This window comes from Octopus sinensis, linkage group LG24 (genome assembly GCF_006345805.1).
Source record: "Octopus sinensis linkage group LG24, ASM634580v1, whole genome shotgun sequence".
Taxonomy (NCBI): domain Eukaryota; kingdom Metazoa; phylum Mollusca; class Cephalopoda; order Octopoda; family Octopodidae; genus Octopus; species Octopus sinensis.
In genome coordinates, this window is record NC_043020.1 from 1,328,645 (window position 1) to 1,346,734 (window position 18,090).

General features: G+C 40.8%; 2 protein-coding genes across 5 annotated transcripts in view; one reads left to right on the forward strand and one right to left on the reverse strand.

The window, feature by feature from the left end:
* LOC115223969 overlaps window positions 1-6,887 on the forward strand; it is an 83,063-nt gene extending 76,176 nt beyond the window's left edge. For both annotated transcript variants that reach the window (XM_029794724.2, XM_036512768.1), the window contains 6 exons: window positions 242-367; window positions 1,105-1,239; window positions 2,222-2,421; window positions 4,066-4,199; window positions 5,520-5,660; window positions 6,370-6,887. In XM_029794724.2, the coding sequence (XP_029650584.1) occupies window positions 242-367; window positions 1,105-1,239; window positions 2,222-2,421; window positions 4,066-4,199; window positions 5,520-5,660; window positions 6,370-6,512 (879 nt within the window). In that variant the 3' untranslated portion in view covers window positions 6,513-6,887. The remainder of the gene's footprint in view (window positions 1-241; window positions 368-1,104; window positions 1,240-2,221; window positions 2,422-4,065; window positions 4,200-5,519; window positions 5,661-6,369) is intronic.
* Window positions 6,888-7,761: 874 nt separating this feature from the next.
* LOC115223778 (NAD(P) transhydrogenase, mitochondrial) overlaps window positions 7,762-18,090 on the reverse strand; it is an 85,080-nt gene continuing 74,751 nt past the window's right edge. For 2 of the 3 annotated variants that reach the window (XM_029794446.2, XM_036512769.1), the window contains exons 16-17: window positions 11,793-12,004; window positions 8,874-9,023 (exon numbers count right to left, since the gene is read on the reverse strand). In XM_029794446.2, the coding sequence (XP_029650306.1) occupies window positions 8,874-9,023; window positions 11,793-12,004 (362 nt within the window). Of the gene's footprint in view, window positions 9,024-11,792; window positions 12,005-18,090 lie in introns of all 3 variants that reach the window. The other variant, XM_036512770.1, reaches the window with a different exon arrangement.

An 18,090-nucleotide genomic window follows, 5' to 3' on the forward strand; every position in this document is an offset into this window, starting at 1 on the left:
ATTTTTTTCTAAATCATAGACTCATCGTAGATGCGCGCTAATACCCAGAAGGGCTCGATATGAATGACAACTATAAGATACCCGCTTTTGGTTAAACTGCACCGCAAAATGTGGGTGTAGTTAGGAATCTAAATCGGAGGAGACAGAGTCTCACACACACAACTTCACTTTTATATATAAAGATATGTATGTATTCGTATTGTGTCTCTAAATCCTTTCTGATTTTAACTTGTGTCTGCAGGTAATTGTGAAATATATCCTTCGTTCTAAAGTCCTGACTGAAAACTGGAGAGATGATCCCGTTCACGGTCGGATTCCTCTAGAAGCATCGATGCTAACACAGCTGTCTCATCCAAATATTGTTCAAGTAAGTTTTCTTGTTTTCCCTTTCCTTTCCCCCTTTTTTTTGTCTCCCCTTTTGTGGTTATGTGGGGGGGGCAGTGGTGGTGATAGCAACAGCAGTGATCTTTCAATCTCAGGATTCCTACCATGACTTAATCCAGAATAATTCTCCACTGAGTGACCCTCACCTTTTAGTCACTCATTGCTCATACTCTGATTCTCTCTCTCTCTCTCTCTCTCTCATATTGGTTTTTGCTTAGGGATTGTTGCTTTTATAACTATCCAGAAGAATAGACATATCATTGAGAACAATAGATTTAGTTGGTGGTCTTGTTATCTCTATTCTAGCTTTTGGTGAAGTAGAAGAGGTTAGAAAGGGTCAAGTGGTGAAGACATTATTTCGGCCCAGCTAAAAGGCATCTGTAAAATGTAAAACTGCTGTCAGAGAAAAACTATTGTTCCACTGTGGGAACAGTTCTGTTGCAATATTAATTTAATTTTGGCTATGGTGGATCAAATCCACTTCATGCATGCAAGATCCACTACAAGTCATTTACATTGACCATAGTGATCAACCCCAAAAGGATGACAGGCAAAGACAACCTCAACAAAATTTGAAATCAGAATATGAAGACAAACAAAATGCCGCTAAGAATTTTGCCCTGCATGCTAACGCTTCTCCCAGCTTGCTGCCTTAACGATACAAAATATTAGGGCTGCTGTCATGGTTTCATTATTTTTTTTTCGTTTCTCCTTTCTTAGGTTCTTGATGTTTTTGATAGTAAAGACTATGTTTTAATGGTAATGGAGAAACACGGAAGTGGCATGGATTTGTTTGAATTCATTGAACACAAGCCCAACCTGGATGAACCCCTGGACAGCTATATCTTTCGCCAAGTAAGTAACAACACTATTTACTCTGTCCATTATTGCTGCCGTTCCCCTGAATTCTTTGTTTTTATATCAAGGGTCAAACTGATATAACCCTTTAGCATTCAGATGTCCAACCCATGCTAGCATGGAAAGCAGATGTTAAATGATGATGATTATTCATCTTGTGAAGGCTTTCTCAGGGAATAAATACGAATTTGAGTTCATTCCATGCGTACGTGTATATGCATGCATGTATGTACATATGTATATTGTTTACAATTCCATTACAGGTAGGATCACCAAGAAAAGTACTCCATTCAGTGAGAGACTAATATCATTTAATATACGCAATGACAAAAGAGGTACTAAGTTTCATGCTTTATGATACACTAGTTGAATGACCCAGCATTGCCTGGGTTGCTGCTGCTCTTATTCAGATTAGTAAATAATAAATATGAAGATATATTTTTTTCTCATAATTTCTGTGTGGTAAGTAGCTTGCTTATGAACCACATGGTTCCAGGTTCAGTCCCACTGCGTGGCACCTTGGGCAAGTGTCTTCTACTATAACCTCAGGCCGACCAAAGCCTTGTGAGTGGATTTGGTAGATGGAAACAGAAAGAAGCCCGTCGTATATATATGTGTATATATATACATGTATATATATATATATATATATATGTGTGTGTGTATGTTTGTGTGTCTGTGTTTGTCTCCTCAACATCGCTTGACAACTGTTGTCAACGCTGGTGTGTTTACGTTCCCGTAACTTAGCGGTTCGGCAAAAGAGACCGATAGAATAGAATAAGTACTAGGCTTATAAATAATAAGTTCTGGGGGTCAATTTGCTCAACTAAAGGCGGTGCTCCAGCATGGCCGCAGTCAAATGACTGAAACAAGTAAAAGAGTAAAAAAAAAGAGAGAATCGTACAATAAACACTAACGAGCTCCCGATTAATTACCTTGCCGATTTATTCCATTTCTTTTTTTCTCGTTTCCTTTCCAGATTGTGTCTGCCGTTGCATATCTGCACCGAGCTGGTATTGTACATCGTGATCTTAAAGATGAGAACATCATTGTCAATGAACAGTTCCACATAAAGCTGATAGACTTTGGATCAGCCGCTTACATAGAACCGGAGAAAATGTTTGCCACGTTCTGTGGCACTGTGGAGTACTGCAGCCCTGAGGTGCTCATGGGAAACTGGTTAGATTCTATAGTCTTCCTTTCATGTTGCTGTTGTTGTTGTTGTCATCTTCTTCTTCTTCGTCATCATCATCATCATCTTCGTCGTCGTCATCATCATCTTCTTTGTCATCATCATCATCTTCTTCTTCATCATCTTCTTCGTCATCATCATCCTCTTCTTCTTTGTCATCATCATCTTCTTCTTTGTCATCACCATCATCTTCTTCTTCATCCAATCAGGACACATGCCATTAGCCACAAAGAAAAATCTCTAATTCGAGCCTACTCTAAGCTACTAAGAATGTGTGTGGCAACTTGAAGATCCACCGACCACACGCGATGCACGGGTGCGAAAGCTACGTTGTTATCCTCATTCCATAAACGGTGGCTTTTAACGGGTGGAGAGCTGAACCATCCTGGGGGTACAGAGGATTCGCCATCTAGACTAGGGTCTGAAAGTTTACCACACCATAGTGGGTTACACCATGGTTCCTCTGCTTTGTGGCAGAAGTAGGAAGAAAGAGTGAGAGGAAGTTGTGGTGAAAGAGTACAGCAGTGTTCACCACCACCCCCCGTCAGAGCCTCGTGGAGCTTAGGTGTTTTTGCTCAATAAACACGCACAATGTCCTGTCTGGGAATTGAAACCGCACTCTTACAGCCACGAGTCCGCTGCCCTAACCACTGGGCCATTGCGCCTCCACATTGTTGTTGTTGGTGGTGGTGGTAGTGCTGTTATTGTTTAGCCCCGAGTTTACCCTGATGGAACTAACTTGTGGGTCAGAGGCATTCCAGCTGTGATCATAGATGCAGATGTAGCTGTGTGGTAAGATGCTTGCTGTTTGCTTCCCAACCACATGGTTCCAGGTTCTGTCCCACTGCATGGAACCTTGGGCAAGTGTCTTATACTGTGGCCTCAGGCTAACCAAAGCCTTGTGCGTGGATCTAGTTGACGGAAACTGAAAGAAGACCATCGTATGTATATGTATATATATATATTCTTTTGTTCTTTTACTTGTTTCATTATTTGATTGTGGCCATGCTGAAGCACCACTTTAAAGGGTTTTTAAATTGAAGAAATTGACCCCAGGACTTATTTTTTGTAAGCCTAGTACTTATTCTATAAGTCTCTTTTTGCTGAACCACTAAGTTACGGGGATGTAAACGCAACATCAGTTGCCAAGCAATGGTGGGGGCACAAACACCGACACAAAGATACACATAAATATATACAATATACATACAATGGGCTTCTTTCAGTTTCCGTCTTCCAAATCCACTCATACCAGCATGGACAACAGGCATTAAATGATGATGAAGACTTTGGTTAGCCTAAGGCTATAGAGCAAGACACTTGCCCAAGGTCCCCGTAACTTAGCGGTTTGGCAAAAGAGACCGATAGAATAAGTACTGGGCTTACAAAGAATAAGTCCTGAGGTGGATTTGCTCGACTAAAGGCGGTGCTCCAGCATGACTACAGTCAAATGACTGAAACAAGTAAAAGAGTTAGTTTATGTTCCAAACATCAGCTTAATAGCAACGAAGTTATTTCGGTAAATTCTTTATTATTTTCATAAAGGAACTGAAACCAGGAACATGGTTGCTAAAGTGTTGTCATAAATGTTAGTTTATTTTTTTTTTTTCACTCTGTTTCTCTTTGCACAGGTATGAAGGACCCGAACTGGAAGTTTGGTCAATGGGGGTCACTCTCTACACCCTTGTCTATGGAGAGAACCCTTTCTTTACTGTTGATGATATTCTGGAATGTAATTTCAATCCACCCTATCAAGTGTCCGAGTGTAAGTAGATCATTCCTCTCATCCGTGAGTGTGTGTGTGTTTGTCTGTCTGTGTGTTTTCTATTTTAGCATTGGTTTGATGGATGTATCTGTCTGTTTATATGAAACATATCAATTATTATAATTAACAGTGGAGGCACATGGCTTAGTGGTTAGGGTACTGGACTCATGATTGTAAGATTGTGGTTTCGATTCTTGGACCAGGTGATGCATTGTGTTCTTGAGCGAAGAACTTCATTTCTCATTGTTCCTGTGCATTCATCATCATCGTCCGTTTTCCATGCTAGCATGGGTTGGACAGTTCGACTGGGGTCTGGGAAGCCAGGAGGCTGTGCCAGGCTCCAATCTGATCTGGCAGTGTTTCTATGGCTGGATGCCCTTCCTAACGCCAACCAGTCCATGAGTGTAGTGGGTGCTTTTTACATGCCACCAGTACAGGGGCCAGAGGAGGCTGGCAACGGTCACAATCAGATGATGCTTTTTACATGCCACCGGCACAGATCCTCATTATTTTGAATTAATAATCCATTATCTTGTAGCTTTGAGATTTCAATGATGTGATTGAGTTTTAGAATGATCGACTAAAATATGGTATGATAGGCCTGATCTGGCCAGATTATTCATAAAACGAGTAGAATATTTGGGGCCAGATTTGGCCGGTTTAAATACTAAGGAGTTAAGGTACAACTGCACTTTGCTGTTTTACTGCATTTATTTGTTTAGCTAGTTTATTTATAATTTATATTCTTTTAAATGATGCATTGTCTCTTGGTGGCCAGTTAGTGTAAGGGAGATAATCATTTCTACATAATATTTGGTGGGATTCGAAGATGAGAAGTTTGAAGTCAGCAAAGAAGATGCATGAAGCTATACAGGCATTGCTGTGTAGTAAGAAGTTTGGTTCCCAACCACATGGTTCCGGGTTCAGTCCCACTGCGTGGCACCTTGGGCAAGTGTCTTCTACTATAGCCTCAAGATGACCAGAGCCTTGTGAGTGGATTTGGTAGACAGAAACGGAAAGAAACCTGTTGTATGTGTGTGTGTGTGTGTGTGTGTGTTTTGATATCTGTGTTTCTCTCCCTACCTGCTTGATACCTAGTGTTAGTATGTTTCCATCCTCCTTGTAACTTAGCAGTTCGGCAAAAGAGACCGATACAGTAAGTACCCGGCTTAAAAAAATATAAATACATTCGACTAAAAAGATTCTGTGGCCACAGTCTAACTGAAACAAGTAAAAGATAAGTTATATATATTTATTTTAATTCTTTTTTTTTTTTGTTTTCTTTTTACTTATTGGTTATTTTCCACTGGAATTCTTCAGATTTGACTGACTTGCTGCATTGGATGATGCTGCCTGACCCTGCTGATCGTATGAACATTGAGGAACTTGAGCATGACACGTGGGTGTTTCAGCCTTTAAATATAGAAAACTACAGCTGGGCTCAAGTGATGCACCACGAACGTAAGTATTTTCTCTCTCTATTTTATTTCTCTTTCTCCCTCCTCTAGCTATCTATCTATCCATCTATCTCTATATATGAGTGGGTATGTTGGTGTAAATGGTAGCACACTGTGATCATATAGAAGTGTGGGTTTGACCCCCATGCGTATGAAAAACCCACTTTCTTCTGTCAAGGGCTTATATGCCCCAATATTAGACTACTATCTTTAGTCAGTACACTGTGATCCCTTGTAAGCTTTAAGCTTATAAAATATTATTATTATTTACAGATATATATATACATATGGCTGTTATTTCTTGCAGATCAAGTGACCATGTAAAAGCTGACACATTACTATTTACCAGCAGAAATGTAACAAAATGTTTAAGACGATCAGGTGCTGCTTGAGAGAATTTTTGCTGTTATTTCTAGCAGATTAACTGACAATATAGAGCAGTCATGGATAGTGTGGCCTACGCTCGAATGGTGCCCTTTTACGTGCCACGGGTACGGAAGCCAGTTGGCTGCTCTGGCAACGATCACACTCAGATGGCGCTCTTGGCACCCTACTAGCACAGGCATAAGTGCCAGTAAGGCGACGCTGGTAACGATCACACTCGTGGCATAGTTCCTCACTTATTAGCTCTGTATTTCTGCATATGTGTCTTACTCTTTCCTTCTCTCTCTCTCTCTCTCTCTCATTCATTTTTGTTTTGCTCCTTTTTCTAGCCTCCATGACAACTTCAGATTACAATGTGAACTACGAGCCGGTCTCTTATGCAGACATTTTCAGCCTTAGCTGTGCTCCACGAATCTCTTCCGTCCGACCTTTCACCAGACAAAGTACCAGACCCCACTATCTGTCGTATTAAGAAAAAAAAACAAAACAAAAAACAAATAAAACTTATAAAAACAAGAAACAAACAACTCGAAACGTGAACCACCTGAATCAGCAACAGAATTCTTTTTACACACACACACACATACCAACACCCACACTCACCTACACACACACATATACTCACCATCATATACACACATATATACATCCACACTAATGCACTCAGACTTTTGCATGCTGTGCTTTTTTTTTTTCTTTAAAAAAAAAATTACACGTGCTGTGGTCATTGAATGGATTAGATCTAGAGACAGAGGGCTTTCGTAACGAAATACAAAAAAAAAAAAAAGGAAAAACAGGAGGGAATACAAAATATATATATATATATATATATATATATAAAAAAAAACTTTGACAAGAAACGAAAATAACTTAAATGATCCAAAGATATGGAATGCGATAAAGAAAAAAAAAACAAAAAGCAAAGAAAAATAGATCTTCCTTATGTAAAAACTATTTTGGTTCTTATTTTAAACCCTAGATTGATAAATTCCACAATAAAGGACCCTAATGTATTGGGGAACAAAGTCACTTTTCTTCTCTGTGAAGAAAAAATCAGAGGGTTCATTTTTTTTTTTTTTTTTTTCCGTATTTTCGTATAAATATTTATACATACATCTGTTCATATATGCATAATGCGGAGTAGCTAAAACAGGGGACAACTGATGAAGGGGATGTTCTTGATGTTGCGGGTCTCGTTTCTTTCTTTCTTTCGTTGTTTGAAAAAAATGTTCGTTTTATATGTTCTCATTTTTTTTAATGGCTATGAGGGCCCAGTAGTGTAAAAAAAAAGTATGAAAGGGGTCTATAAGGGGGGGGGGGGCAAAGGGTTTGAACCCCTGTTGTAGAGGAACTAAATGACTCGCATTTTAAAGTGGCGAAGGGATGATGAGGTGGATCTAGAAAAAAGTAGCATTAATGAAAATATAGGGGTGTGGTTACAACTGTTCTTAATTGCATTACTTGTTAGGGTATACAAAGCAAATATGGGGGGGAAAAAAAAAAACCATGATAAACACAAGATGTTGTTCAACTCATTTGTTCCCTGTGGCTATTTGCATCCTCTGCGGTGGAAGTTCCAAATGCAGCTGGATGCTGAACCACAACGGTTCATCATTGTAATTTAGCCGGATCAAATGCATTTGAACACTGATTATCCACCACAGAAGGTGCAAATAACCGCAATAAAGCAATTAAAAAAATAACTTACTCAAAAACGAAACTCAGGTATTAATTTTGTTTTTATTTTTTTAAATCAATAGATTTTTGTTGTTTGTTTTGTTTTGTTTTTACCGAGTCAACTTCGAGGGTGTGGGCCAAAGAAAAAACTTTTAAAAAATTAAATCTTGGTGAGTTCCCTTTTTTTGCCTTTATTTACCATTTTGTAAAAAAAAAAATTGACTTATCTTTCATAACTTTCATTCTCTTTTAAACCGTGATGGAAAACTCTGAAGATATTAAATCTCCTCCTTTTAATTTTAACAATTTTCTCTAATTTGTAAATATTCTGCAACACACAAATACACTAAAGAAGGTTGGTGATAGAACATTGAGGGAAGAAGCCAAGGTGGACTTGGCTTCCCTGTGAGAGATTAGGTGTATTTTACTTGCAGTCTTTTTTGTTTGGTTACGTTTTTAAATTTCTTTTTTTAAAGCACAAACATGAAGTAGCTGGTGATATGGAGAAACAGGAAGGAAGAGAAAGAACTCTTCTGCAGATGTTTTTCTGAAAGGGGTTTTGAAGCCAAAGAAAAAATATGGAGAAAGATTCAAGGGCTCATGAAGCCCTTTTTATCCTCTTCATTTTTTTTCTCTGCAAACTCCTTCATATTGGAGAAAGGGCTTTTGAAGCCTAAAAAAGTATATGGAGAAAGATTCAAGGGTTCACGAAGCCCCTTTTATCTTCATTTTTTTCTCTGCAAACTCCTTCATATTGGAGAAAGATTCAAGGGCTCATGAAGCCCCTTTTATCTTCATTTTTTTCTATGCAAATTCCTTCATATTGGAGAAGGAGAAAAAAAAAAAAACAATCTCTCTTTCTCTATAGTTTTATATTTATTTAGGAAAAAAAAAAAAAAAAAAAAAGGGGTCAAACAATTTCAGACACCAAATTGACAGAGACAGTGTGTGTGTGTTTGTTCAATTCAAGTATTTTACTGCATTCTCTCTTTTTTAGCTCCTAAGTTTCAACAGACCAGAGAAAGTAAGGTAGATTCGTGCTCTACTCGGCTGTGGTGGCAAACCACAGACAGACACGCATGCATGCATATTCTATGACTCATTACTTATATATATATTTTAATTATAAACATCGTTGCTCTAACAGCTACTGCAGTTATGATTCATAATGAGTGCTCATTCTGCGGAGGAGAGCATCACACGTCTTCTTGGCATCACCCAACAACATGGATGTATTTTGCTTGAAAAAGATTGGATTGTCAACAGCGGCATATCCTACGCCCAAACTTCTTTTCATAACAATGACCTGGTAAAAGAAAGAATTCATATGTTAATTATGAGTGTGAATGAGAGAGAGATAGAGTGTGCGTACAGTAAATCCTCAAGTATAATCCGCAGTTACCCCACCAAAATTTAACGGTCAAAATCCCTAGTGCGTATTATACACGAGGTTAAAAATGAAAATTATTTTCTAAGCAATGACCGAGTCTCTATTTGCAGTCCGGCAATATTTATTCAGACGCATTTCGTGATGTTGGGTGCCAAAATACCTTAAGCTAAGCCTGAAAGCAATGAAGTCATAAAAGAATCATCCATAACTTGCAGTAAGCAACATTTATTAAACATTATTACTGTTATTTCTTTATTTTCTGCAAACAAAACGCACAAAAAAGCTACACGTTTGCATTATGTTATATATACAATAATAATAATAAAGGACGTCACCGTATACAATTTTACAAGCCAAGGACGTTATATAGACCTCCTTGATTCAAGTTAGAGAAGGGGTGCGTATTATACACAAGGTTTAGGTTTTTCAGAGGTACAGCCCCCTAAAAATCCCCTGCGTATTATACTCAAGGGTGGACTATACTCGAGGATTTACGGTATGTATATATCTGTTTGTACGATTTACAAAGAGCCTTCAATCATACCAAATATGTCATCAGATAGGACTAATATGAATCACAAGCATCTTATATAAATTACCTGAGAGCTGCAAGACAACCAGTGGGAGTTGATGAAGCTGAGGCAAGATGGTGGTTTGTCTATGGTAGCAATTGCATTTGGTGATATAATGAAACAAGGGGAAACAACTGCGTCAACACTCATCATCATTTAACCAGTTTTCTATGCTGGCATGGGTTAGACGGTTCCACAGGAGCTGGCAACCGGGAGGGTGGCACCAGGCCCCAATCATTTCTTTTGGCTTCTGTGGCTGGATGCCCTTTCTAAAGACAACCACTTTACAGACTGTACTGGGAGCTTTTTATATGTCAATGGCACAGGTGCCTTTTATGTGGTGCCAAGACAAGTGCTTTTTACGCAACACTGGCACAAGTGCTTTTGCATATTTGTGATAGATATTCTATCCTGTCTGATGACGTGTCTGGTATTACCAATTGCTTTTTATAAAGCGCATTATAATTTGCCATTATTGATTATTGATGGCAAAAACATGCACATCAGATGTGAAAATAAAAGAAACACAAAATTTATGCTCCATGCTTTTCTTTCATAATAGATCTCTCTTATTATAAAAGGCAGATTTTATCTGCCTCCCTTTGTCAGTTATAGAAATCTACAACATAGTCTCTATATATATATATAAAAACAGCAAAATATCTGTCTGTATGTGCCTGTGTCCTTTATACAAATCCACAATTTTTCAGCAAGAGGGCTCACACCATCTATGGTCATTCAAAACCGTCCAAGGGTGGTCGTGCACATCTTTACATTTCCCCAGTCACCCCGCAAAGCCCTTAAAAAAATCAATAGAAGTGACTTTTTTGTGAATTTTCTATCCAAAACCCAATCAAAATGCCTGAAATTTGATACGCCAATTGAATGCCAGCTAGCTGTATGTGATTGGTCGGAGATTTGGACAGTACTCGCGCGTATGTGCTCACGCACGCAGCTGTATATGCATGCACTAGCACTATGACCTGGCGTTGCTAGTGTTACATAATAGCCCCTAAACTGGTTGCATGGAACCCTACTGGGTCACATAGCAGAGAGCGAGTGAATATTAAGAACCATAACGAAATGGAAATCTTGTCATGCACCTAATACAGCCATTTCCACTCATCTCATCATTGCTTTACTGGACTTGCATAGATTGGACAAAGTTTATTGAGGCAGATGCCCATCCTGCTGCCAACACGTGTTTCCAAGCAACGTAATATTTCCACATATTCAGACATTTTTGCAGAATATTGGAAATGAACGCTGCTGCTTGCTTTGTAATGATGGTGACACCCACTTACAACTATCGCATAATGTCAAAACAAAGACAATAATATTATTAAGAAATAAATATTATTAAAAAATAAATAACCTGAAACCAGTGCCCCAGAATGGGCATGGTCAGTTCATTGAAACAAGTAAAAGAACTTATTTCAGTCATTGGACTGCAGCTTTGAATGGATTTGGTCAATTAGATTGACCCCAGTAATTTTCATTTTTATATATTTGTAAATTTGGCCCTTTATTCTAACAGTTCCTTTTGCTGAACTACCAAGTGGTGGATAGGAACAAACACACACACACACACACACACAAGCTTCCATCCAGTTCCTGTCTACCAAATTCACTCCCAAGACATTGGTCGGCTTAAGGTTCTAATAAAAGACGCTTGCCAAAAGGGCTGTGCTGTGGGACTGAAGTTTGTTCCTTCTCGAGCCATGCCTGGCTCATAAGGGCCGGTTTCCCAGTTTCTCGGCGTATAGGTTCCCCACCTGGATGGGACGCCGGTCCATCGCAGGTGAGCTGCAAGATGCAGGAGGAAAGAGTGAGAGAAAGTTGTGGTGAAAGAGTCAGCAGAAGTTCGCCATTACCTTCTGCTGGAGCCACATGGAGCTTAGGTGTTTTGCTCATAAACACACACATCCCCCCTGGTCTAAGATTTGAACCCACGATCCCTCGACTGAGAGTTCGCTGCTCTAACCACTGGGCCATGTGCCTTCACACTGGGACTGAACCCAAAACCATGTGGTTGCTAAGCGAACTTCTAAACCACACAGCCATGCCCTTACCTATGTTGGATTAACAAACAATGAAAAGAAGAAAGTCTCACCTGTTCTGACTTCCAGACACGCAAGACTGGCATGCCAGCAATGATGGAATTTGGATCATCTTCAGCAGCCGAGTTGACGGTATCGTTGGCACCAATAACCAATACTAAATCGGTCTCAGGGAAATCATCATTGATCTCATCCATCTCAAGGACAATATCGTAAGGCACTCCAGCCTCAGCCAATAAAACGTTCAGTTGACCGGGCATTCTTCCTGGAAATTCACAAAAGAGCAATTTTTAACGGATACAAGAATATCAAAGAAATATTTTTAAATGATTTGGTTTATTTTAGCAATCGTTAGCAAAATAACACAAAGGATGACAAACAGAAATATTTACAAAATATTTAGAGGCAGCGAGCTGGCAGAAACGTTAGCACGCTTGTAATTCCCTTGGATAACATCGGAGGGGAGGCTGATATGCACAGACAACTGCTGGCCTTCCACAAACAACCTTACCCGGACTTGTGCCTCGGAGGGTAACTTTCTAGGTGCAATCCCATGGTCATTTATGACCAAAGGGGATCACGACCTCATATATAACCTATATACTAGGCATATAAATATATCAGATGATCACGTGACCGACCAGACCATCAGATGTTGTTACACATCGCTGGTCACAATGCGTTCGCATTGTTTTAGCATTCGAATGACACCACCCCGCAAGCTAAGAGAGCAGGCCAACAGAAGAAAGAGTACAGCAGGGATAAACCACCCCCTGCCGGAGCCTCGTGGAGCTTTTTAGGTGTTTTCGCTCAATAAACACTCACAACACCTGGCCTGGGAATCGAAACCGCAATCCTATGACCGCGAGTCCGCTGCCCTAACCACTGGGCCTCCACATATATATATAAATGCAAAAGGCTTCTTTCAGTTTCCGTCAGCCAAGTCCACTCACAAGGCTTTGGTTGGCCTGAGGCTATAGAAGAAGACACTTGCACAAGGTGCCACACAGTGGAACTGAACCCGGAACCATGTGGTTGGGAAGATAGCTTCTTACCAGATAGCCAATCCTACGCCTATTCTTATATTCATCTCAGTCATTTGACTGCGGCCATGCCGGAGCATTGCCTTTAGTTGAACACGTTGTTGTGTTGACAACACACTCTTTTACTTGTTTCAGTCATGTGACTGCGGCCATGCCGGAGCATTGCCTTTAGTTAAACACGTTGTTGTGTTGACAACACACTCTTTTACTTGTTTCAGTCATGTGACTGCGGCCATGCCGGAGCATTGCCTTTAGTTGAACACGTTGTTGTGTTGACAACACTCTTTTTTACTTGTTTCAGTCATGTGACTGCGGCCATGCCGGAGCATTGCCTTTAGTTAAACACGTTGTTGTGTTGACAACACACTCTTTTACTTGTTTCAGTCATGTGACTGCGGCCATGCCGGAGCATTGCCTTTAGTTAAACACGTTGTTGTGTTGACAACACACTCTTTTACTTGTTTCAGTCATGTGACTGTGGCCATGCCGGAGCATTGCCTTTAGTTAAACACGTTGTGTTGACAACACACTCTTTTACTTGTTTCAGTCATGTGACTGTGGCCATGCCGGAGCATTGCCTTTAGTTAAACACGTGTGTTGACAACACACTCTTTTACTTGTTTCAGTCATGTGACTGCGGCCATGCCGGAGCATTGCCTTTAGTTAAACACGTTGTTGTGTTGACAACACACTCTTTTACTTGTTTCAGTCATTTGACTGCGGCCATGCCGGAGCATTGCCTTTAGTTAAACACGTTGTTGTGTTGACAACACACTCTTTTACTTGTTTCAGTCATGTGACTGTGGCCATGCCGGAGCATTGCCTTTAGTTAAACACGTTGTGTTGACAACACACTCTTTTACTTGTTTCAGTCATGTGACTGCGGCCATGCCGGAGCATTGCCTTTAGTTAAACACGTTGTTGTGTTGACAACACACTCTTTTACTTGTTTCAGTCATGTGACTGTGGCCATGCCGGAGCATTGCCTTTAGTTAAACACGTTGTGTTGACAACACACTCTTTTACTTGTTTCAGTCATGTGACTGCGGCCATGCCGGAGCATTGCCTTTAGTTAAACACGTTGTTGTGTTGACAACACACTCTTTTACTTGTTTCAGTCATGTGACTGCGGCCATGCCGGAGCATTGCCTTTAGTTAAACACGTTGTTGTGTTGACAACACACTCTTTTACTTGTTTCAGTCATGTGACTGTGGCCATGCCGGAGCATTGCCTTTAGTTAAACACGTTGTGTTGACAACACACTCTTTTACTTGTTTCAGTCATGTGACTGCGGCCATGCCGGAGCATTGCCTTTAGTTAAACACGTTGTTGTGTTGACAACACACTCTTTTACTTGTTTCAGTCATGTGACTGTGGCCATGCCGGAGCATTGCCTTTAGTTAAACACGTTGTGTTGACAACACACTCTTTTACTTGTTTCAGTCATGTGACTGCGGCCATGCCGGAGCATTGCCTTTAGTTAAACACGTTGTTGTGTTGACAACACACTCTTTTACTTGTTTCAGTCATGTGACTGTGGCCATGCCGGAGCATTGCCTTAGTTAAACACGTTGTGTTGACAACACACTCTTTTACTTGTTTCAGTCATGTGACTGCGGCCATGCCGGAGCATTGCCTTTAGTTAAACACGTTGTTGTTTGACAACACACTCTTTTACTTGTTTCAGTCATGTGACTGTGGCCATGCCGGAGCATTGCCTTTAGTTAAACACGTTGTGTTGACAACACACTCTTTTACTTGTTTCAGTCATGTGACTGCGGCCATGCCGGAGCATTGCCTTTAGTTAAACACGTTGTTGTGTTGACAACACTCTTTTACTTGTTTCAGTCATGTGACTGTGGCCATGCCGGAGCATTGCCTTTAGTTAAACACGTTGTGTGGACAACACACTCTTTTACTTGTTTCAGTCATGTGACTGCGGCCATGCCGGAGCATTGCCTTTAGTTAAACACGTTGTTGTGTTGACAACACACTCTTTTACTTGTTTCAGTCATGTGACTGTGGCCATGCCGGAGCATTGCCTTTAGTTAAACACGTTGTGTTGACAACACACTCTTTTACTTGTTTCAGTCATGTGACTGCGGCCATGCCGGAGCATTGCCTTTAGTTAAACACGTTGTTGTGTTGACAACACACTCTTTTACTTGTTTCAGTCATGTGACTGTGGCCATGCCGGAGCATTGCCTTTAGTTAAACACGTTGTGTTGACAACACACTCTTTTACTTGTTTCAGTCATGTGACTGCGGCCATGCCGGAGCATTGCCTTTAGTTAAACACGTTGTTGTGTTGACAACACACTCTTTTACTTGTTTCAGTCATGTGACTGTGGCCATGCCGGAGCATTGCCTTTAGTTAAACACGTTGTGTTGACAACACACTCTTTTACTTGTTTCAGTCATGTGACTGCGGCCATGCCGGAGCATTGCTTTAGTTAAACACGTTGTTGTGTTGACAACACACTCTTTTACTTGTTTCAGTCATGTGACTGTGGCCATGCCGGAGCATTGCCTTTAGTTAAAACACGTTGTGTTGACAACACACTCTTTTACTTGTTTCAGTCATGTGACTGCGGCCATGCCGGAGCATTGCCTTTAGTTAAACACGTTGTTGGTGTTGACAACACACTCTTTTACTTGTTTCAGTCATGTGACTGTGGCCATGCCGGAGCATTGCCTTTAGTTAAACACGTTGTGTTGACAACACACTCTTTTACTTGTTTCAGTCATGTGACTGCGGCCATGCCGGAGCATTGCCTTTAGTTAAACACGTGTTGTGTTGACAACACACTCTTTTACTTGTTTCAGTCATGTGACTGCGGCCATGCCGGAGCATTGCCTTTAGTTAAACACGTGTTGTGTTGACAACACACTCTTTTACTTGTTTCAGTCATGTGACTGTGGCCATGCCGGAGCATTGCCTTTAGTTAAACACGTTGTGTTGACAACACACTCTTTTACTTGTTTCAGTCATGTGACTGCGGCCATGCCGGAGCATTGCCTTTAGTTAAACACGTTGTTGTGTTGACAACACACTCTTTTACTTGTTTCAGTCATTTGACTGCGGCCATGCCGGAGCATTGCCTTTAGTTAAACACGTTGTTGTGTTGACAACACACTCTTTTACTTGTTTCAGTCATTTGACTGCGGCCATGCCGGAGCATTGCCTTTAGTTAAACACGTTGTTGTGTTGACAACACACTCTTTTACTTGTTTCAGTCATGTGACTGCGGCCATGCCGGAGCATTGCCTTTAGTTAAACACGTTGTTGTGTTGACAACACACTCTTTTACTTGTTTCAGTCATGTGACTGTGGCCATGCCGGAGCATTGCCTTTAGTTAAACACGTTGTGTTGACAACACACTCTTTTACTTGTTTCAGTCATGTGACTGTGGCCATGCCGGAGCATTGCCTTAGTTAAACACGTTGTTGTGTTGACAACACACTCTTTTACTTGTTTCAGTCATGTGACTGTGGCCATGCCGGAGCATTGCCTTTAGTTAAACACGTTGTGTTGACAACACACTCTTTTACTTGTTTCAGTCATGTGACTGCGGCCATGCCGGAGCATTGCCTTTAGTTAAACACGTTGTTGTGTTGACAACACACTCTTTTACTTGTTTCAGTCATGTGACTGTGGCCATGCCGGAGCATTGCCTTTAGTTAAACACGTTGTTGTGTTGACAACACACTCTTTTACTTGTTTCAGTCATGTGACTGTGGCCATGCCGGAGCATTGCCTTTAGTTAAACACGTTGTTGTGTTGACAACACACTCTTTTACTTGTTTCAGTCATGTGACTGTGGCCATGCCGGAGCATTGCCTTTAGTTAAACACGTTGTTGTGTTGACAACACACTCTTTTACTTGTTTCAGTCATGTGACTGTGGCCATGCCGGAGCATTGCCTTTAGTTAAACACGTTGTTGTGTTGACAACACACTCTTTACTTGTTTCAGTCATGTGACTGTGGCCATGCCGGAGCATTGCCTTTAGTTAAACACGTTGTTGTGTTGACAACACACTCTTTTACTTGTTTCAGTCATGTGACTGTGGCCATGCCGGAGCATTGCCTTTAGTTAAACACGTTGTTGTGTTGACAACACACTTTTTACTTGTTTCAGTCATGTGACTGTGGCCATGCCGGAGCATTGCCTTTAGTTAAACACGTTGTTGTGTTGACAACACACTCTTTTACTTGTTTCAGTCATGTGACTGTGGCCATGCCGGAGCATTGCCTTTAGTTAAACACGTTGTGTTGACAACAACCTCTTTTACTTGTTTCAGTCATGTGACTGTGGCCATGCCGGAGCATTGCCTTTAGTTAAACACGTTGTTGTGTTGACAACACACTCTTTTACTTGTTTCAGTCATGTGACTGTGGCCATGCCGGAGCATTGCCTTTAGTTAAACACGTTGTTGTGTTGACAACACACTCTTTTACTTGTTTCAGTCATGTGACTGTGGCCATGCCGGAGCATTGCCTTTAGTTAACACGTTGTTGTGTTGACAACACACTCTTTTACTTGTTTCAGTCATGTGACTGTGGCCATGCCGGAGCATTGCCTTTAGTTAAACACGTTGTTGTGTTGACAACACACTCTTTTACTTGTTTCAGTCATGTGACTGTGGCCATGCCGGAGCATTGCCTTTAGTTAAACACGTTGTTGTGTTGACAACACACTCTTTTACTTGTTTCAGTCATGTGACTGTGGCCATGCCGGAGCATTGCCTTTAGTTAAACACGTTGTGTTGACAACACACTCTTTTACTTGTTTCAGTCATGTGACTGTGGCCATGCCGGAGCATTGCCTTTAGTTAAACACGTTGTTGTGTTGACAACACACTCTTTTACTTGTTTCAGTCATGTGACTGTGGCCATGCCGGAGCATTGCCTTTAGTTAAACACGTTGTTGTGTTGACAACACACTCTTTTACTTGTTTCAGTCATGTGACTGTGGCCATGCCGGAGCATTGCCTTTAGTTAAACACGATGTTGTGTTGACAACACACTCTTTTACTTGTTTCAGTCATGTGACTGTGGCCATGCCGGAGCATTGCTTTTAGTTAAACACGTTGTTGTGTTGACAACACACTCTTTTACTTGTTTCAGTCATGTGACTGTGGCCATGCTGGAGCACCGCCTTTAGTTGAGCAAATCAACCCCAGGATTTAGTCTTTGTAAGCTTAGTACTTATTCTATTGGTATCTTTTGCCAAACTGCTAAGTTATGGGGACGTAAACACATCAACATCGGTTGTCAAGCAATGGTGGTGGGGGGGACAAACAC